General features: G+C 35.8%; 3 protein-coding genes and 1 long non-coding RNA gene across 4 annotated transcripts; 3 read left to right on the top strand and 1 right to left on the bottom strand.

Annotated features, from left to right (window-relative positions):
• Positions 1 to 9961, bottom strand: LOC139894335 (uncharacterized). Its single transcript, XR_011774932.1, has 3 exons — positions 8764 to 9961; positions 8608 to 8675; positions 1 to 606 (listed from the first exon to the last, which is right to left on the bottom strand). It is a non-coding gene; the product is annotated as an uncharacterized lncRNA (long non-coding RNA).
• LOC139894334 (small ribosomal subunit protein uS9-like) lies at positions 7514 to 8175 on the top strand. Its single transcript, XM_071877568.1, has one exon. It carries the CDS (start codon positions 7570 to 7572, stop codon positions 8005 to 8007), a length of 438 nt encoding a protein of 145 aa, XP_071733669.1. The 5' UTR covers positions 7514 to 7569; the 3' UTR covers positions 8008 to 8175.
• Positions 9962 to 11523: 1562 nt separating the features above from the next.
• On the top strand, positions 11524 to 17375 carry LOC139894333 (probable E3 ubiquitin ligase SUD1). Its single transcript, XM_071877567.1, has 9 exons — positions 11524 to 11949; positions 12684 to 13334; positions 13462 to 14232; positions 14834 to 15045; positions 15129 to 15479; positions 15623 to 15783; positions 16181 to 16344; positions 16426 to 16572; positions 16661 to 17375. The coding sequence occupies exons 1-9, from the start codon at positions 11704 to 11706 to the stop codon at positions 17150 to 17152; spliced, it is 3195 nt and encodes a 1064-aa protein (XP_071733668.1). The 5' UTR covers positions 11524 to 11703; the 3' UTR covers positions 17153 to 17375.
• Positions 17376 to 19407: 2032 nt separating this feature from the next.
• Positions 19408 to 22602, top strand: LOC139890933 (CBS domain-containing protein CBSX1, chloroplastic-like). Its single transcript, XM_071873865.1, has 8 exons — positions 19408 to 19752; positions 20800 to 20887; positions 20961 to 21025; positions 21171 to 21219; positions 21483 to 21535; positions 21619 to 21734; positions 22091 to 22148; positions 22250 to 22602. Exons 1-8 carry the CDS (start codon positions 19555 to 19557, stop codon positions 22343 to 22345), a joined length of 723 nt encoding a protein of 240 aa, XP_071729966.1. The 5' UTR covers positions 19408 to 19554; the 3' UTR covers positions 22346 to 22602.
• Positions 22603 to 23078: the final 476 nt, after the last annotated feature.

Here is a 23078-nt window from a genome sequence, read left to right as displayed (position 1 = left end):
TGTCTATTAGTTCGATCCGTTTGCAAATAATAAAATAAATAAATAGATAAATACACCCTTTTATAGTATATTTGAAATAAAAATAAGTCAATCCGAGCCTACCAAGAACACTCGGAACCTCTTTTCAACCATTTTTCAATCAATCGATACGTATAGAAATTTAACATCTTACTTTGTATACTTGCTTATTGTAGGCAGACAAGGCCACAATAGTTGATGAGGCTATAACTTTTATCAAAACTTTGGAACAAAAAGTTCAACAGCTCGAAAATAAGAAGCTAGAAAGGCTCTATGGTGTATCATCAAACACACCTCTTGCTTCCCCAAATCAACCACAAACATCGGCCTTCAGCACTAGCCGAGAATCATTTTTAGCCGATCAGGGTTCCTCAACGAGCCACTATGGACCGATCTCGCCTTCTGATTCGACCTCGTTTCCATTCCCAATGTGTTCCTCACCAACTAATTTCCAAACATGGGCTTCTTCAAATGTCACTTTGAATACTTTTGGCCCTCATGCTCATTTTAGCATTTGTGCCTATTCAAAGCCTGGCTTAAAGACCGGAATTTGTGTTTTGTTGGAGAAGTACAACATTGAGGTTGTTTCTGTTCAGATTTGTTCGGATCAATCGAAATGCTTGTTGATGATTCATGCCTATGTCAGTAATGCTTCCTTATATTTCATACTTATTTAATATTTAATATGCTTGATATGTATGTATATTATATTTTCATGATAGACCCATAACTTACTATATTTACTACATTTATTGATTTGTATTCATGTTGCAATTTTTTATTAGGCAAAAGCTGGTGATCATTTTGTGGAGGCTTATCCTTATGAAGATGTATACAAGCAGGCTGCAACCGAGATCATGCAATGGGTTGGCTCTAAATCGTCGTAATTTTTAGGCGGGTTCTTTGGTTGGTAGTCGGGTCGGATAAGAACATATTTTGGCCATGACGAGTCATATGGTTAATTATCATGGTTGATGAGATGACTTTTATCAGTTACATAGTGAATTTTATTTGTTATCTATCATCTATTATTATGCCTTGTATAAGGCTTGCACCTTTTTTTGGTTGTTTCAATTTGGGTCTTGTTTTGTTTTTTAAGTATTATTTTTTTGGTTATTTGATTGACTAAACTTGCCGTAAAATTTTAGTTTTGGCCTAGAAAGTTTTTCTATAGATTAGTTCTGATGCATTTCCTGATATATAGGTCGATTTGGATGTTTTTTTTAGTAAGGGAGGAAACCCTCTTATGAACGAGCACATTGGCTCCTCATAGTAGGTAAAATTCGGGTAATCAAGGCCCTCGAGCGCGAGACCTGGTACCGGGTGAATTGCGCATTATACGCACCCTCTAGTCACACTTCGTTTTTGAACAATTTGTCATAGCCATGGATTGAACACGGGCGGTGTGCTTCATTGGACAACTCGGTGGCCACTCGATTTAAAAATTTTCATTTACAAATAATAAAATTAAATAAAAATATAAAATAAACAAAATAAAGAAACAGTTATGGGTCGTAGATAAATAAAGGGAGGTGATATTCATACACCAGTTTTGAAGTTTTATAATAAAAAGTGTGTATGGATCAAAAACTGGTATATGAGTATCACTTTCCTTTATTTATCCACTTGATGACGACTCGTCACCAGCCCTCACTAACGAATATAGGATAAAAATGGGCTTGATATGAAAAGACGTGAATATTAGTAGAAAACAAAAATGAGAAAAAAACTATATTTTGCTAATTTTATGTAATGTATGTATATATATATATATATATATATATATATATATATATATATATATATATATATATATATATATATATATATATATATATATCATTACAGCATGGCCATATACTGTTCATTTGTCTAAAAAATGTATTTTTACACAAGCCTATAGGGGTATTATCGTCTTTTGGCATCACTAGTTTATTCCCATCATTTAGTTCACCGTCTGATTTTAGGGTTTCTTCTCTGAAGATTCTTCTTCATCGCCTGCTTTTATGGTTTCTTTTTGACATAATTACTCCCGTCGTCCTTGAACTTATATCCAAATCACATGCGTCGTCCTTGGAACTTTTTTTGAACTCACGACGTCACTAAACTATATGAAAATCACTCCTGTCATCCTTCTGTTTGGTTGCCGTTCAAAAGCCCCGTTAACCTGCATCATGTGCATAGCATGTGTGGGTATTTCTGTCTTTTTCACCACCTCACCCATTAAATACCCCACCCACCCACAATTCGTCCCCATTCTCTCTCCCACCCCCAATTCTTATTCGAACATAAACCCTAATTCCTCACTTACAACCCATACGCTATCAATTATTGAGTAAACAAGAATGGTATACTGCAATTGTGGCAAGAGAGCTGTCATTCGTGTTTCAGGAACTCACAAAAATCCTGGTAGGCGATATTATTCATGTCCAACGAAGGTAAACAAATTTTTTCAATTTTAATGGTTTTAAAATAGGTTTAATGCTACAATCTAATTGTTTGGAATTCGTATTTAGTTTTCTGATTGCATGTTTTTTATTTGGTTGGATCCACAGTTAATAATTTAGAAGAGTTGTTGGAAGCTGAAAAAAGAGTTTCAAGATGGTTGAAGATGATATTTTTTTTGATTTTGTGTATTCTAATTATTATCTGGTTCAAGTGATTTTTATGGTTGGTTGTATTGGTTCATAAGAAACCATATCTATGTAATGCTTGTTGAATGTACGAATGAAATGGATGGTTGTAATGATTTTTATATAGATTCTTTTAAACAGACTTGTGTTTGAACCCCTTTTTTCTGGTTCAACTTCCAGCTTAAAAGTAGAATAGGATAGCATCTCAATAATTCTTCAACATAATCTCTCAAAACAGCATATTGCTCAACATAATCTCTCAAAATCCTTTTGCGTGCTTCCTTTAATGCCCTAAAAGCATTCATTCTATGTGTGACGCCCCGTACTAAATCATCACGTACGGACCATCATCAACAGGATCATTACAAGGTTAAGTACTATATGCGTTTTCAAAACAGAGTTTGCATTCATTAATAAAAGTGACGTCATAACAAACGTCGAATGTTTTACAATCCAAAAGTAAGCTTCACTAAGTAGAAGCATTAAATAAGTGTACGTGACCACAAAGGTCGTTACATAACATAGTTCCAAAAGTATATAAGTTTGAATGCAAGATAAGTAGACATGCGATAACAACTCTAAGCAGCGGGTTCTACAGCACGACTAGTATGATAGCGGAAGCGACTTCAAGCACCTGAGAAATACACGCTTAAAAAGGTCAACACAAAGGTTGGTGAGCTATAGTTTAAGTATAACAGTAATGTAAGTAGGCCACGAGATTTCGGTGCTACAACGAGCGTTTCAAAAGTATGTAAAAGTATATGCTTAACCGCGGGCACCCGGTAACTAACTTAACGTTTATGTACCCCCTGAAAGTGCACTTGGCAAGTGCGTATAACCTCGAAGTATTAAACACTCGTTAAATGCTAGCGCGACTAGCCCGAGTGGGGATGTCACACCCTATGGATCCATATCTAAGATTCGCGTTCATGGTTCAAAAACCAATGATTAAACGTTACCGAGCTAAAGGGAATGTTTATGCCGTTGTATAACCCACACATATATAAGTTTAAGTACTCGTGCCTAGTATGTAAAACATAAAATCCGCATGTATTCTCAGTTCCCAAAATAAGTTAAAGTAAAAAGGGAAAGCTATAACTCACAATGATAAGTAGCGGTAAAATAGTAGTAATGTAGAGTCGGGAAAGTGTGCAAGTAATCGGTCCAAAAGTCCTCAACCTAAGTCAAATAGTACTAAGTCAGTAGCTTGTCTTAAAAGGTTTATAAGTATGTAAATAAGGTCATAAGGGTCATCATCAAACATCATCAAACGAAAGGTATAAGTATGTTTTGTTCATAAAGGAAGTTTTAAAACGAAGGCTGACTTCGGTCAGTCACCACGGTATCTATACCTACTTAAATAAGGTGAGACCAGTGGCCATGGCTCCGTATATGAGTTCCTTAAGTGTGGTAAAAATCTCAGAAGCAAACTCGTCTTAGTTTGACCGTGGCGACGGTTTAAGTGCGAGTAGGTCAGAATTTTCTGCACAACGTTAGAGGACCTAGTGACGATCGGAGGGCCATAAATCCTAAACCGTAACTCGTATTAAGACGAGTCCTAAATGAAAAATTATCTACTAGAACAGAGCTAACTGAATATCACAGTTACAGTAGCCCAGGTGTTTAGGTCTGACTCAGAAAACAGTAAACAGAAAACAGAAACAGAAAACTAGAAAAGTAAATGGACTTAGTGACGCTCGGAGGGCCATAGACTCTAAACCGTAACTCGTATGAAGACGAGTCTTATATGAAAAGTTATCTACTCGAAAAGTTCTATCCAAAAATAGAGGTTAGATCAGCCCAGACCTACTGGTCTGTTACGGGTTCAGCTGATCAGAAAGTTTGGACAGAACAGTAAGTTTAAGGGAGTTCCGGTGGTTTTGGTGCTTGATGTTCATCATGGTTCTCATCCTTGATGCATATGGCTTCAAGTGTACAACTCATGGATGTGTTTACATCATTTTAACCAAGTCTTGACCATCATAACCCAAGTAAAAGTCTAAGTAAAGTCATTAAGTTAAATCATAATTACCATCCCTTGAATCTTTACTTTAGTGAAACCATAGGTTACAAAACTTTGATTATCAACTAGTAAAGTGTAATTTGAGTGCAAAAATGAAAGTGATAAACTAAATAAACAAGTAACAAGTTCATGAGTTTCATACTTTTAAAGATTCAAGCCTAGGTCTTGATCTTTAGAAAGTAAACTTCAAGTTTACTAACATGAATGCATGTATGATTTTTACAACCACGAACTTACAATCTTTTATAACAATAGAGGTAGAACATAAACTAGAGAGTTTTGTTCTTGCATGTTCTTGTTAGCACAAGATAAATGAAGAATCAAACTAGAAAGTTTGCTCCTTAGTAATTAGTATGTAACAACAAGAAACTAGTAATTAAAACAACTACAAGTAAGTAAGCTATAACAAGATTAAGTAACAATTTAACAACAAAAGAAATGATGATGAAGATGATTGTTGGGGGCTGTTTTAGATGAAGAAAAAGAAGAGTAAATAAGCCTTGTTACTTACCAAGTAGAGAGAAAAATGAGATCAATTGAAAGTGTGCAAGTATGTGTAAGTATAAGTGAGATAATACTAGAGAATATGTAGTCAAAATTTAAAAACAATCCCACCCTCCAAGACCCCAATGGTGGACGGTTTTTAGGCCATCCATGGAGTGGTCAACATGCATTATTCTTGCATTGAAGTGTGGTGTTTGTGTGAAATGGGAAAAGCTAAGAGCATGAGGGAATATTGCTAGCATGCTTGTAAGAAATTGTCTTCCACTTAATTTATTTATTCCATGTTTATTATTAATTAGCCATTAGCATAATATGGGCTCCTAGTAGTCCATTAAGGGAGGTAGAGTGGGCCTATAAGTCCATAACCATGAGTCCATAACATTTAACAAGCCCAAGTTCAAGTAATTTACAAATTATTCCAACTAAAGCCCAAGTAACTAACTAATCACCATAGTTAATTAAAATGATTAATAAAATTAATCATGAATGTAAATAATACTTGAAATTATTATTCGTGTAAGTTTCGGGTGTCACAAAGACGTTTCGGGCATTAAAGAATCAAGTACGGTTAATCATGGCAACAAGTAAATGTAATAACATACATTCGTTTAATCACACTTATTAATAATAATTATTATTAATAAAATAATGTTGGAAAAACCAGGGTCGTTACACTATGCACCCTCACTTCAAATTCAGTTTCACATCTAGATTTAACAGCTCTGATTGGGATCTTTGGATTATCTGATATTTCAGAAATTAACTTATCTGCTAGAACTTTGTAAGTGCACTGTTTGATGTACCTTGATGTCAAGCAATCATGAACATCTTTAAGAGATCTTACAACCCATGTTTCAGATTTGGTGTTTTTAGATACATACTTGACTCACATTGTACTTTAAAAGCAGCTTCTTTGGCATTAATGCACCAACTTCTTTTGATTTTTTGGTCTTAATAGGTGCAGATTCTTCATCTTCAATTTCTTCTAACCTAAAAGGAATTCTAGCAGAAGGACTCCTAAATGGGTTTACTTTGGGTTTCATGCCATGTTCACTGTAGATGTTAACAATCTTAAACTCCATTGCATACTTACTTAATCTCAGTATGTCTTGATCACACCCCAAAGGTTCTAAACCATAATCAAGATCACTATAAGGCTTTAAAAAGTGGAAAAGTATCACACCATGCCCATTGTAACCTAAATCCTGAATAATCTCACCAAGTTCATGATAGGAAAAGAAATCAATGTCGAGGGCATCAATATAGGTTATCTTGACATCTACGTATTTCTTACCAGGAGTATCAGTAAATTTACCACCGTGATGCAACTCAATAGAAAAAAGAGTAGAAGTATGTTCTGCAAACCATAACATTTAGTTTAAAATTCACTGTACATATAACATTTAGGTATAAGTAGCTGTTTAATGTAAAAAAAAAAAAGGAATAATACTTACCATAAAGCATCTTAACATCATAATGCATATCATCCTCTCGAATTTGATAGAACTTCGTCACCATTTTTGATCCAGTTTAGGGTTTGGAAGGAATTGAATTGGGTGGGAGAGAGAATGGGGACGAATTGTGGGTGGGTGGGGTATTTAATGGGTGAGGTGGTGAAAAAGACAGAAATACCCACACGTGCTATGCACATGATGCAGTTTAACGGTGCTTTTGAATGGCAACCAAACAGAAGGATGGCAGGAGTGATTTCCAGATAGTTTAGTGACGTCGTGAGTTCAAAAAAAGTTCCAAGGACGACGCATGTGATTTAAGTATAAGTTCAAGGACGACGGGAGTAATTATGTCTTTCTTTTTGGATTCGTTCGTCCTTCCTTTTTAGCTGCGATGTATGATGGTGAAAAATGAGGATTTATTGACAGACCGTTTGTCATCGTCGAATAGGAGCTTTGGCCGGCAATGAAACTAAAGCTTCACCCTGGTCCACTCGTCCATTGGCTAAGTTTCAACTCTGTGTAAAAAAAAGTTAGCCGGGGTTGGGAAGGGAATAGCGAAAGCGTCGTGTCTAAATTCAATTCTAATTTTTGTCGGAATTCTATTGGGTTTCGTGAGCCAAACGAACTTTTAGAGCTTTTTATTAATCAGCCTGATCTATTTATCTTTACAATACCAAGCATACTTTATAATTGTTATATTGTATATCATCATAAAATATTTTTGTTGATGTACAAATGAATATTGAAAATTCGAGATCACTTTCTTATCAATCACACCACAATTTTAAATGATCCAGTCATTATAAATGGGCCACATCAAAATAGTAATTAGCCCAATAATAATCCCTAATAACCCATAACAATTTATAAACCCCAACTGAAACTCATCGCCTATCCCATTTTCAGATCACAAAATTAGGTTTTGTATTTTGCAACCATGGCAGCCGCGTCACAAAATTCCGTTCAATGTTTCGGCCGAAAGAAAACCGCCGTCGCCGTAACACACTGCAAGGCCGGCCGTGGACTAATCAAGGTTAACGGAGCTCCAATCGATCACCTTCAGCCTGAAATCCTTCGAAACAAAGCGTATGAACCGATTCTTCTCCTTGGACGGTCAAAGTTTGCCGGCGTTGACATGAGGATTCGAGTAAAAGGCGGTGGTCACACTTCTCAGATATATGCAATACGTCAGAGCATTTCAAAAGCACTTGTGGCGTATTACCAGAAATTTGTTGATGAAGAACAGAAAAAGGAGATAAAGGATATTTTGATAAGGTATGATCGGACTTTGCTTGTTGCTGATCCTAGAAGATGTGAGCCTAAGAAGTTTGGTGGTCGTGGTGCACGTGCTAGGTTTCAGAAATCTTATCGTTGAAATTTATGTTTTAATTTTAATTTTATTTTGATGATGATTATTAGTATTATTAGATTCTGTTTATGTTCTTGAAGTTTTGATTATGAGATTGATGAATTAGTTTATGGTAATGTTGATGATTTTTGAATATCTGAATGTGATTCCATATCTAAATGTGAGTGAATTTTATGTGATCATAATATTTTTGGATTGATTCTAAGTTGCTGTTTTGTGTAGTACGGTAACATGTTAGACTTTATTACTACTAACCAATTGTAATTTGTTTACAAGCTTGAAATGATTTTGATATTTAATAGATTACTGTGCCAATCTTCAGCCAATCTGAAGGCATTCACTTGCTAAAGATTGGCGCCGATGGCATTCCAATCCGATTCTTGATTTGTTCGTTATCATTATTACCTATCAATTTGCTGTACTTTTGGTACAAGTTACTTTCTTTGCAGTGACACTATGTGTGGAGCTATGTGTTGGGCATTTTGATAAATGTATAATCTAATGGTAAACATCATTATCTTTTTAAGTATGCTGCAAATTGGATTGCATTACTCACTACTTATTACGTGATTAACATTGTTCCATGGATGTTGAAAAGTTGCTTACCGTTTCAACCATTTTATGTTCCTCCTCAGTCCTCAGCATTTGCGTGTCCCGAATCTTTATCAGACACACTGCACGTTACATCTTTCAAAAGTAGTTAGATTAAATTGTTAGAAAAATAGTTACATTTGCTAAAACTATAAAGGTAAAAATTGTCACCTCGCTAGTTGGAGTTGTAGATCGAGACATGTTGCTTCTAGTTCTTCACAATAGTGACTTCTATCTTACATCATTTATCTGAACTCGTTATGACCAAGTTTCTCATTGATCAGCTTCTGGTTCTCAAGTTGGTCCTCAGTCGGTTTTCAAATTCACAATGCTTTTCTCAGTATCATGTGATTTCCATGTGATATAACTGTTAACAGTATCTAAATCATTCAGACACTGTAAAGCTATTTTAATTTCTTTCAACACTTCATCGATATTTCTTTTTGAAACGCGTGTTTCGTCCAAAAACGCCTTTACAACACTCTCTAACTAATCACAGGTATCATTAGACGGATCGATGATGTCACCTTTTCCCAGCGTGACTAATTCTTTGCCTACAGAATCAATATTTGTTGCATCTGCACAAACTATTGCTAATTTCTCCATTTCAACAAAATCGTCCATAAGGCTCATACCCGAGTCTCCAATTATTATCCGTGGACTCACACCATTACTATGTGTCTCATCACACGTGATTTTAGCAATTTCCGTCTGCAAAACACAAATTTCATCGTCTCGTTTTTGCACATTTTCTCTTAAAATCTTGTTTTCTTCTTCCACTTCACATAACTGATTTATCAAGAAAACCATTCGCTTATCATTAGACCCTATGATCAGCTTTTTCACCAACAACCGTAGTTTCTTACATTCAGCATCTAACTTCACTGCACGTTTCACATTTTCTTGGTGCTGTCTATTTACCACATCAGCACATCGTGTTCGTTTCTTTAGACATTTAATGACTTACCTCTTCGATATTCAAACTTCAAGATATCGTTTTCCTTATCAGCAGAATATAGCCTTTTAATCAGCTCATTAAACTCTATCGTAGGTTGACATTTGATGACTTACCTCTTCGATAAGTTCCTCTTTCATCAGTAGATCATTAGCAAGCTGCGCATTTTCAACCGTCAAATTCAACAGTTTTTTACTTGCTTCTGTAAATTTCTCCTCTAATTTTATATTTGCGCTTTTTTGTTCGTCAACTGCTTCAGCTACCTGTTGATCTTGTTCTTCTTTTAAACAACTTACATATGTATAAGCTATATTTAACATCAATTTCGAACAACAAATAACAATCATGAAGACTCAAGCTCATAAATATATTTTATCAAAAACCCACAAAAACTCATGCTTAAATCTCTACAAATCAGACATATATATCTGGTTTCGGATGTTGTAAATCACAAGGATATGAAAGCCAATCGATTCCTAGCTAGTTGATGATCAAGTGAAGCAAAGATTTAGGGTTGAAGCAAAAAGGGTGCGGTTGTTTTCTTTTCTTTCCAAAAGTAGAAAAAAAATGGGACAAGATGGATAGATATCTGGAGGCAACCGCCTGCACACAACCACAACCCACACATATTATATCCGTAGTCTGAAACACAATCGTCACGTTAGGCGTTCTTAGCCTTCAAATAAAAAGATACGTTTCATGAACGAACCCTTATTACAAAACGAATTAATCTAGCCACTCAATAAATTAAACACATAACTTATTAATTCACCTATTTAATTAATATCTATCAATTAACCATAATTTAAATATCATATTCAAATTACGTAGTATAAAATAAAATAACGCAAATTTATTCAAGTCTCGACATTAACAAAATAGGGTTAGCTGTGAAAGACAGAACCCGGCATTCATTTTTCCATAATATTCATAGCCGAGTCTACTAAAAGAGAGACGTGCTCATCGTAGTGATTAGAGGCGCCATTACCGACTTAAGTTGACCACCCGCTCCTGATCAAAAGAGCCCATGCGCGCAGACCCATCCTGAAAGGACTAAACCCATAACCTTTCCAACAAAACCTAGTCCATTCAATAACTCCTCCCATTTCGGTACATGAAATTACAACTGGAATAAGGAACCTTAGAATTCACTCCAATGAAAAAATGGAGAGGCTAGCGAATCGGAATTGTATGAAATGTCCTACTCCTGCCCGAGCTTCCAGATCAAACAATCCCTTATTTCAGGGATGGCGAACGCATGTTGTAAGCTAAGTTGTTCACCTTGTAGACGGAGGTGATATGGAAAGTGAGCCGTGCTTGAATCATAAGGTCAGTGACTTAGCACGACAAAGCACTCTCCGAGGCCCTGGAATGTCTCATTTTTTTGCTAAGAATCTCCGCAGTAATGTCGCTGTTAGATTTTTCGGTCGAAATACGGGATTTTTTGGGTAGTTTTATCTTCTCTAGTTGCTGGGAGATTTGGCTTGCTATAAATGCATATGTTCATGATTCAGTTGCTATGTCTTCTTCATCTATTATCAATAAAGTTAAGCACCGGTGTAAGGATTTATTGCAGCTTGATTATCCCACTCATTCTTCTGGTTCCTGCACCATATTTTATAACCTTTGAGACGAAATGCTCAGGAACTATACGCAAGACTTCCCCGTCATACGGCTCTGTCCCGAACTCCAATCGTCAGCCTTGTCATTAGACCACTATCTATGCATGTGTTTTCCTTTCATGTAGGTCAATAGAAAAAAGAAAAAAAATATAAAAACAAAAGTAATGAAAGTGGTGACAAAACTGTAGGGCACTAATGCACCATGGTCAAAGCTCAAACCAACCTGGACTCGCGGATCGAAATAGGACAGGACCGTAAATAAAGAAAAGATAAGGGGGGCAAATGTAAAACAAATAAAGACAACCAGCACACACTTTCGCGTCCGATCTTCGTTGTCAACTTCCATTGAAACTCCCAACGAACCTTTCTTTAATCTCAACCAAAAAATGGCGCTTTCTAGATTCACAAATATCTAAGTTAGGGCACACAAAAAACACACCTCAAAACCCTAACATCAAATTTATACAATATACATATTCATATAAAATTAAACATACGTACATACTATCTTAATAATAATCATAATAATTAGACATGGAGATCGCTCCTGCGATGCTAGCTGCACACGACGGAATCGGAGAAACCGCACCAGAGAGTGTAAATCGGAATTATTATGTTGATGACGATGATGATGATGAGGATGTTTGTAGGATCTGTCGGAATCCTGGAGACGATGATAATCCTCTTCGGTATCCTTGTGCTTGTAGCGGTAGTATTAAATTTGTGCATCAGGATTGCCTTCTTCAGTGGCTAAATCATAGCAACGCTCGCCACTGTGAGGTTCGATCTTCTTTATTTTAATTGTTTATATGCGGAATAAATGTTTGTTTAGCAATTTATTTGATTAATTGTGGTTTTAGTTTAATTGGAGCTGATGTTGAAGTTATAGTAGGATAGCGTAGTATTGAAGCAATCATCATTTTTAGGGCTAATTAGGAACTGTATACTTTTTATAGGTAGGTAGCTGTAGCTTATAACTAGCTATTTGAAGCATTGCGAGTCATGAGAAACTTAATTTTTGATTATATCTGGTATTACTTATTAGTAGCAGATATAATATCCGTTGTTGTAGAATAGATTCAAACGGAAAGGTATCCAACATTCAAGTTATGATCATATCATATTCTCTGCAATCTGAGAGGAGCTTCAGTTTTTGACAAAATTGTTAAGCTCATTACTTTATAAGTATTCATATGATTTAATAGCTGATCTTTCAAACTTGATAAATTGCCGATAATTGGGGAAGTGTTATTGTTTGTTATATGTTGGGGCATATATTTATGGATGGCACGCAAGTTAAATACACAAATGGAACAATGGTGGAAGATTGACTACTGAGTTATCATGCAGTCACTCTGCTCTTGGTTAGTTGGTTGCACTTGAGAATGTGTACCATGAACTTTTATACGAACAATCTATCATCTTCGTTCATACATGCTTATTATAGTTTTGTGAGTGGAATGTATTGGCTCCTTTTTATGTGCTTTTACAGAAGTTATCTTAACTTGTTTCAGGTCTGCAAGCACCCATTCTCATTCTCCCCTGTGTATGCTGAGAATGCACCTACAAGGCTTCCTTTTCAAGAGTTTGTGGTTGGGATGGCAATGAAATCGTATCATGTGTTGAAGTTCTTTCTGCGGCTTAGTTTTGTGCTTTCTGTATGGTTTTTGATCATACCATTTATTACTTTCTGGATATGGCGCTTATCATTTGTTAGGAATTATGGTGAAGCCCAGGGACTGTTTTTGAGTCATATTTCCACTAAAATTATTCTTACTGACTGCCTTCATGGGTTCTTGCTCTCTGCAAGTATAGTGTTTATTTTTCTTGGGGCTACATCTTTGCGGGATTATATTAGACATTTGCGAGAAATTAACGGGCAGGAAGGTGATAGAGAAGATGGAGATAGAATTGGTGCCCGTGTTGCTAGAAGACAACCTGATCAAGCCAATAGAAATCTCTTTGGCGAGGGCAATGCTGAAGATGCTGGTGGGGCCCAAGGGATTGTTGGGGCCAGATGGGAGATGCAAGTAGCTCGCCTTGAGGTGCACGTGGAACAAATATTTGATGGTTTAGATGATGGGGATGGTGCAGAGGATGTTCCTTTTGATGAGCTAGTTGGCATGCAGGGCCCTGTTTTCCATTTGGTGGAAAATGCATTTACTGTGAGTCCAATTTCTTAATTGCTGTTGCTATATTCCATCACATTTCTTGAATTTTTAATATCATTTCCTTTGCTTTCTGCAATTGTTGTCTTTCATACTAACTTTTTAAGCATTCTACTACTAATAGGTTCTTGCCAGCAATATGATATTTCTTGGGGTTGTAATCCTCGTGCCTTTTCACCTAGGACGATTTATACTCTATCATTTGTCATGGTTCTTATCATCCAGCACCTCTCCCGTGTTGTCAAATGGTGTTCTGCTTATCGAGCAAGCGCTTGCCTTGGCCAATATTACATTAAAGAATGCACTGACTGTGGTTACAGATTTGACATCTGATAGCAACCCTGATAAAAACATTCTTAGCCACACCGCAGAAATGTTAAAGGTGAACTCTACTGGACTTGTTGAGTCCGCTAACAATGTCACATCTCAAGTTTCAACTGATATTTTGAAAGGGGCGACTCACGGGGCATCACAGTTGTCAGATATCACAATTCTTGCTGTTGGTTACATTTTCCTTTTCTCACTTGTCATCTTCTACCTTGGATCTATTGCTGTGATTCGGTACACTAAAGGACAGCCTTTGACTAACGGAAGGTTTTATGGTATAGCTTCTATTGCTGAGACAATTCCTTCACTCTTTAGGCGGTGCATGGCAGCAATGAGACATCTGATGACTATGATAAAGGTTTCCTTCCTTTTGGTCATTGAGTTGGGGCTTTTTCCTCTTATGTGTGGATGGTGGCTAGATGTTTGTACAATCAGAATGTTCGGAAAGTCGATGACTCAACGAATTGAGTTCTTTTCCTCTTCTTCATTAGCAAGCTCATTAATTCATTGGGTTGTAGGGATTGTCTACATGTTACAAATATCGATATTCGTCAGCCTTCTGCGTGGGGTATGCCTGATAACATTTAACTACATCATGTTTGACTATATGTGGCGATTTCGACCCGTCTACTTATAAACGGGTCGATTTGTCTTTCGCCTCAAACAGGTCAAATTATGCCAACATAAAATATAACTAAAGGTTGGATGGGTTAGTAACATGTTGAAAGTACTAGAGTCTAAATTTAAAGTATATATGAAATAACCTCATAGTCTTTATTCATAAAGATATAGAGTACTAGTCTAATTAGATTGTTTTCTAGTCATAATTAACAAGTCAAGTATAAAAAAGTGATAAGGTTTTCCCTGTTCGGGTTACTCAGGAGGCGAGTTTTTTACTCGGGTGTACGCGGTCTAATAAGATAAATTCATGACTGTTTTTAATCCCTTCCCTGGTCACCACAAGATTTGAACCCGATACCTCATATGAAGTCAGGACCCAACAACTGAGCTCTTAGTGATGGTGCAACAAGTCAAGTATATGTTTTAAAAAATGGACAAAAAACACTTGTATCAGTTAGCCTGTCTGCCCATCTTGCCACCTCTATGTCTGATCTTCCGATTTGCTCTTCTGTTATAGGAAATAAATACATCTCTTATGAATTTGGCAGGTTTTGCGTAATGGAGTTCTATATTTTCTGCGAGATCCAGCCGATCCTAATTACAATCCCTTCCGAGATCTGATCGATGATCCTGTGCACAAGCATGCCCGGAGGGTTTTGTTGTCGGTTACTGTTTATGGCAGTTTAATTGTATTGCTTGTATTTCTGCCAGTTAAGCTTGCCATGCGAATGGCTCCATCTGTTTTCCCTCTTGATATAACGTAATTCATCAACTATTTTTATTTCAGTTTCTACTAGTGTTTGTATATTTGCTTACAGTCTCATGCATCATCTATCTTTGCAGAGTATCGGATCCATTTACTGAGATTCCTGCTAACATGCTTCTCTTTCAAATTTGCATCCCATTTGCCGTTGAGCACTTTAAGTTGAAGAAAACGATCAAAACACTTATGCGCTACTGGTTTACCGCACTTGGCTGGGCACTGGGTTTAACAGATTTTTTGTTGCCCAGACCTGAAGATGATGCTGGACAAGATCACGAGAATGGAGATCTTGTAAGACATGGTCAAATGGGTGATCATGATAGAGCCGCGGTTGGATATTTGGCTCCCGAAGATTTAAACGGAGCCAGACAGACGACAACTGGTGTTAATCTTGCAGAAGAAGTTGATGGCGATGAACAATCTGATTCAGAGTAAGTTGTACTAACATATCACAACAATATTATACAAAAGCATGAATTGCATGTTCATTAATTTTCTTCCAGAGCTAAGTTTTCATTTAAAACTGGAGGTTAGACATGTATTGCATCTGATATATCTATTTCATATCGATCAGGAGGTATGGATTTGTACTGTCTATCGTGATGCTTTTGCTGGCAGCATGGATGACACTGTTAATCTTCAATTCTGCTATAGTTGTGGTTCCCATATTCCTTGGACGAGTAATGTTCAATTCCTTCCCCCTTCTTCCTATAACTCATGGCATAACATGCAATGGTAAGTACTAGAAGTGGCACTGTCATCATTTGTTCAATGCAGTAGAAGCTCGTATGCTGTATTATTTATGTTCTACTAAAATTTACTCTTATCCTAATTCTGATGCTCCAATGTTACTTATGTAGAACACGTATAATAATCTTTTCTAAAGACTTTGTGTGATCAATTTGTATCATTTTGGATACGGATAAAGCTTTCATTTTTTCAAGATAATTGTTTGCAAATTCTTTCTCGTAATTAAAGAAAACCCACAAATCAATGACAATTAGAAGCTACCATCCAGAAGCTTCTTTCAAAAGAAGTTCGTGAAATCATCTGCAAATGAACAAGTCTTGTCTTGTTTCGTTTCATAAATTGAAAACTAGTTTCTGACCCTGCAATTACTATTTTTTTCTAGACCTGTATGCATTCATTATTGGAAGTTATGCCATATGGACTGTGTTGGCTGGTGTACGATATTCCATTGATCAGATCAAAACAAGGAGAGCTACAGTTTTATTTGGTCAAATCTGGAAATGGTGCTCTATTGTTGCAAAAAGTTCCGTATTGTTGTCTATATGGGTAAGTCCACAGTATCTCTTAGCTGTTTTTCTTCATTAGGGTTTTCTCTCGTCACTTATTTAATACTACTATATTTTTCAGATGTTCATGATCCCAGTGTTGATTGGTTTACTCTTTGAGCTTCTGGTAATTGTACCAATGCGGGTCCCTGTGGATGAAAGCCCGGTTTTCTTATTGTATCAGGATTGGGCTCTTGGACTTGTCTTTCTCAAAATATGGACTCGGCTGGTGAGTAATGAGTATCATTAGGAAAGTCCCTATATGTGTTCAATTCTCACATTTCTTGACCTAGTTCTCCATTTGCTTTCCAAAACAGGTAATGATGGAACACGTGTTGCCTTTAGTTGACGACAGCTGGCGAGTAAAGTTTGAGCAGGTGAGGGATGATGGTTTCTCTAGGCTTCTAGGCTTTTGGGTTCTACGTGAGATTGTGGTCCCCGTCATCATGAAACTTCTAACCGCTTTATGCATTCCTTACGTATTATCTAGAGGGGTATTTCCTGCATTTGGGTATCCACTCGTCATCAACTCAGCTGTTTACAGATTTGCATGGCTTGGGTGCCTTGGTTTCAGTTTGTTATGCTTTTGCGCAAAGCGGTTCCATGTCTGGTTCACCAACCTTCACAACTCAATAAGAGACGACCGGTATCTGATTGGTCGCCGACTTCATAATTTTGGGGAAGACAAACCAGATGTGGGTCCCATAGTAGAGACTTCGGGTTTTGTGGGAGTTGCATTGATGAGAGATGATGAAGGTGATGCTGATCTAGGATTGAGACATAGGCACAATATTCCAGTAGAAGAGTGAGTAAAGTCGTTCTGGTGAAGAATAACAAAGGGTTCTGGTAACGAGTAACCTATATTAAATATAAATATTTCTCATTTCTAGTAGTATTATTTTTGGTAGATCTGTTAATATGGTTTGTGGGATATTAGGAAAAGTGTATAAAGTTACACAAACCTTTGATGTGTTGCATTTTGTGGGTTCATGTAAAGAGGGTTATTATAATTATATTAAGTCATCTTCTGCACTTGTTTTTAGTCACATCATTGGTGTTGAATATATCTAAAACCACCATATATCTTTTGTTAAAACAAAAGGAGATGAAGTGGAAATCTGTAAAAATGGTTTTATGATGTAAATTAAAATTTGTAATTACATAAACATTATATCAACAAACACAATAAAATTGTTAAATCATCAGTTCATCAGAAGACAACTTCTTTTGGTTAGTGTATTAAAATTTTTCATCATTTATCACATTCAAGTTTCACTAGCTTAAAAAAATGATATAATACAGTAAACAGATACTATGATTCAGTTATAATTATAAAATACGTATATATCAATATATAAATTAAACTTATAATATAAAATTATTTGCGATTTCAGAATAACTTGAAAATATTTATAATGAAACTCGTCAACTGCGTCTGATTATAGAATTGAACTATTCATTAGAAGTTAATCGTGAAGAAAAAAAACTTAGCGGATAGTCCATGCAGTTTGTAATATATTTGCGGTTTGTAATATATTTCACGGATCTAGATAGTCCCTGTAATTTGCGCTAGTTTTACGGATAGTCCAAATCACTAATGTCGTTAATCTTTTCCGTTAAAGTATAGGCAAGTGCAAGTTGAAGAAAAAAAGAAAAATTATGAAATGAAGATTTTACCCTCACATGTCTTGCACATGACTATGTTTAAATGGAAAAAAAATACGATGGTAATGATTTGGACTGTCTGTGCAATTAGTGCAACCTATATGGAATATCAAGATTAAAAAAGAGAAATTTACTCAAATAAGCAAATTTGAACTTTTCTCTCAAATACGAACATTGTCAGACCACTTTTTTCAACTATAAGCATGAGTTTCACCTAATGTCTAGGCGAGTTAGGCGAAACTCTTTTTATCCAATCAAAACCTACCAAGTCTTCAATAAACTTCCGCCTAGTTTTATCGTTTCAAATTTGCAAAAGATTTCGCGTAACCTAACTTTTTAGGCGAATTAGGCGAAATGGTGTTTAGGCGAATTAGGCGTAATGTTTAAACCATTCAAAACTTGACACGTGTTCTTTCAGATTTCGCCTAACTCAAGTTTCTTAGGCGAATTAGGTAAAATGGTAAAAAAAAAAAAAAAAAAAAAACCCAACATGTAAAAACACTACACCGCCTATCGCCTCATCTGTTCACATATTTCGCCTCAAACACCACACCGTTTTTTACCTATCGCCTCATATGTTCACCTCTTTCGCCTCAACCAACACCGTACCCCGCCACCGTGCCCCATCATTTCGGCCGGCCAACGACCACCGTACCCCGCCATCAACGTCCTTAATATATCCGTGCTTCTCCGATTATAATTTCGGTTAGTGAATAAATCTAGTACAATTTCATTTATTTAATATATTAGTTTTTCACTAGTTCGCCATTGTTATCATTCTTATTCCTTTTCAATATCCGTTACTTGTTGATTTAAGTAATTATTATATACATAATAAAACATGATTTAAATTGAAGGCTTTATAAGAGGCTTACCGAACTGATGGATAGATAAAAGAGGCTTTAACTGCAAATTGGATGACAAATTATGATCATGTTATAACTATGAACTTTTAGACGAAAACTAATTAGCAGTAGATAAGTATTTAACAGTAGATTTAAGTATTAATTGAAGTTTTAGTTGACTTGAAGGTTTATAGACAAAAGTAAATAAAAGTTTACAATGTTTAGCAAGAGTCAAAACGTTCTCCAATTGCATGGTCTTACTCAAAGTTTGGTACAATTAAATTGACAACTCAACTTTTTAGAGGAATTTTGGTACAAACTGATTTTTACAATCCGTGAAAAATGGTAAAAAAACCATGACTATCAGCTTAATTTTGTCTTAAGAAAATGATGATCAGCGGAATCGTTAAACTAAACTAATTTGTAGTTCTCTATGATCAATCAATCTCAAAATAGAAAAGTCAAACTTGACAAAATGAAAAAGCGGTGATTCAACCGTAAAAGTAAACAATTTGGGTTTGAATTACCACCGACTCGATTAATTCGCTTTCGATTCGGTGTTCGAGTTCACCTTTTTCACGATTCTCCGTTCAACTACTTTCATTATTCGCACTTGCACATACACAAAATGTGACTTTCCTCTTCATACAAATATACATACACACATACATACGCACGCAACTTACTCTCTGAATTTCAAAATGAACACGATCATGCTACCGGCAACCTGTATTTCCGGTAACGTTTTCGCCGCACAACATCGCCGTTTACCGTCTACATCTTCACACACCAGTTTTTCTCTCCGGAGAACTATTTCGCTCCTACGGTTCTCCGATCGCGATTATAACCGTTTGCCAGTTCTTCATTCCGTCGCTGCTGATACTACTAATTCCACAGCTGTAAGAGATCAATTTTAATCATGTTTTAGTGTATTTGTTACTGATTCTGTTTGTTGTATTTAGTTTTTGTATACATGTATAATGTATAATTGCGGTGTTTTGACTTTGTGATCAGCTTTACCTTTTCAGATCTGATATAGAAATGAAAGGTATACGTGTAGGTATCAATTTTAATGGTGAATGATCACATTAAGTAATTTAGACATTTCGAGAGCAATTGTGATTAAGCTTATGAGTTGTATTTTTAATGACACAAGTTTGAAGTTATTGATCTTGTAAGATGACTAGAAGAGTAGTTATAAGTAGCTAGTAAGAGAGCTGGTTTATGTTTGTATGATGCTATATTTAGAAATTTAAATATTGGTATTAGAATACTATATACCTTGCCAAGTGAATAAAAAAGAGATGAGTGAGATTGGATAGAATTATGTGGAGATTTATTTAATATGGAAGAATAATTAAGATGATTCACTTAAGTGGGCTGTACTCTGTAGCACTGGTTGTAACTTCACAAGTAGCCCGAGTTGCACCAGATAAAAATATAGTTGCCTCTCCTTCGGCTGAGTTTGGTCTAGTCCTCAGTGGCTTTGATTGTGATTGTTACTTCTTTCCTAATATTTGGAACACTTTGTATCTGGTAACTTTTTTCTTACTCGAGTTCAAGTAACAGTTTCTAGCCGCTGTATGTTGTAATGTCTCTTCTAGCGTCTTCCTAAAGAGTTTCTCTTTATATAAATTTATAGTTAAAAAACAGCTTCTAGCCTCTGCTCTGCTTGTTCGCTACAATTAGCTTCTTACACTTTTTTATGAATATGGTGCACTAGAAAGCTAAGTAAGAACCTCCACCTTGCGTGCAGAGAGCCAAAAATTGACAAATTTAAGGTCCTATATGCGTTTGTATGTGTCAATTGAGGATCATTAGAGTCTAAGGAAGATGGATTGAAATCATAACCTTTTTCGAGCATGTTTAGGCGGTTTCAGTAGTTAACTTGTTGTACATGTCCCATCTGGTCAATCTTTACCTGATTTTGGTATGAAAATTTGCAGCCAGGTGATGGAATATACACAGTTGCTGAGTTTATGACAAGAAAAGAGGACTTACTTGTGGTAGAAACATCAACACCAGTTGACAAGGGTATGTATGAGTTTTGTTGTGCTAAATTAACGGATCAGATATCGTAACTCATTATTCCGCCCTATATTAACAGCACTAGAGACTCTTGTGGATAAAAGAATTACAGGTTTTCCAGTGGTTGATACTGATTGGAATTTGGTATGTTCTTCTTTCGGTCTAGTTATCTTAATGTAGCTTGGTTTTAAACAATAGGGTTTGTAGTGGAATAAGTTGCTCTCTATTATATGCATTCGTTGTACTATAATACACTTTATCAGTATAGTCTCTTTGTGAATGTATCCAGGTTGGTGTTGTTTCAGACTATGACTTGCTAGCACTTGATTCAATTTCAGGTACTATATCATTGTTCCTTGACCCTTAGTTAAACTTCGTGGATTGTATTCTAACAATTCTACTATTAACTGAAAAAGGATTACGTGCTCAATTTCTTTTAAAATGGAACTATGTATTTGGTAAATCTTGTTCATACATATGAAATCATGCACTTTCTTTGAAGTTTATGAAGATTTTGATTGTAGATTACACCTTTTTTTTCTTCTCATAGTTTGTCGATGGATTATAATATAATTATTATATTACTCTCCTTGGTTTTCAGGTGCTAATCAAGGCGACACAGTTCTATTCCCTGATGTTAATAGTTCTTGGAAAGTACGTCAAAAATTTCCTAAATTTTTTCACTCAGTCATCTTTTGAGCTATAACTCACATTTCATGCATGTCCTCGTACTGCAGACGTTCAATGAGATACAGAAACTACTTGGTAAAACCGATGGAAAAGTTGTGGGGGATTTAATGACACCTGCTCCTCTTGTTGTTCATGAAACCACTAACCTTGGGGAAGCTGTAAGGTATTGAAACCGCTAACCTTAAGTAGGCTTCTCTTACACATATATTAGAAGAATTCTGCTAACGAGATCCCTTAGGGTTGTCATTAACGTGCATTAAATAATTGTATATGGCGGTTATCTATTAATCAGTGCTTTTTAAATAGCGGTTATCGAGTTGTACAATACTTTAAAGCGTGTTAACCAGGCTGTCTTTAGCAAAAACATGATAAAAAAAACTCATGATTGTTAACTAAACTTTAATCTGGGACCATCATGTTAGATTTCAGGATTAGTGGTATTAGTAGATTAGTAGACCGGTAAAAAAATGATTCTTAAAGCTGGGATATTCTTTACTCATTACATATTTTTCATGTTAGGTTGTTGCTTGAAACGAAATATCGTCGGTTGCCGGTAGTTGATGTTGATGGCAAGCTGGTGAGGATCCTTTCTCTTCTTGCTCATTATTATTTCATTATTAACAAATACATATCAGATGAGTATCTAAAGAGCCTCCTGTTTATAATAATTTCTTACAGGTAGGACTTATTACAAGGGGTGACGTTGTTAGGGCTGCCCTTAAGATTAAACATGCTATTAAAAATCTTCACAAGATTAATACTGAAAAGTTATGATTGTGGTTCATTGGTGAGGTATAAATTATAGTTATAATTATAATACTTCATATATTACTATCAACCCAGCATTATTTTCCTTGATAAATTTTTGTTCCTGAAACTCACTTAGAGGAATTTGTGTAAAATAGAAAACCGAATTCTTGTCACTGCTATCAGACCTGGTAGCCAGAGGCCCAGGACGAGTGATTCCGCCACATGAGATAATTTGATAGACTGTATATATATACTACTTTTTCTTGATTAATCGTTTCCCTTTATACAATATTTATAAGATGTCAATTAGAGGTGCAGAAATATTTGATTTGATTTTGTAATTATTCTTATCGAAAATGGCCATTTAATGTTGCTGATAAGTGACTAAGCAAGCTCAATGTGTGTCCAACCCTGATATTTTAGCACAATGGGCGTAATTAACTAATTAAGTACCAGAGTACTTTTTTTAGTTGAGCTCTTAAATATACGTTTCTCGTTTCGACTCATATATGTAACTGAGCTCAATAAGTCTGCTCGTTTGAACGAAAATTAAGTTCGGATATAAAGTATTCGCTATTTAAAAAGTATTCGCTGAAGGTTTGTACAACTTTAGCCATAACGAATAGTTAACGAGCTCGTGTTGAAACACTTAAAAACCAACCTTTTGGCGTATAGTGTTGTGATCACTGCTACTGTGACTTCAATGAAGAAAACATTGAAACAAAAATGGCATGATTGTGAGAAAACAGCCCTTTGA

Source organism: Rutidosis leptorrhynchoides, chromosome 2 (genome assembly GCF_046630445.1).
Source record: "Rutidosis leptorrhynchoides isolate AG116_Rl617_1_P2 chromosome 2, CSIRO_AGI_Rlap_v1, whole genome shotgun sequence".
Classification (NCBI taxonomy): Eukaryota; Viridiplantae; Streptophyta; class Magnoliopsida; order Asterales; family Asteraceae; genus Rutidosis; species Rutidosis leptorrhynchoides.
This window is presented reverse-complemented; position numbering and strand designations above follow the sequence as displayed.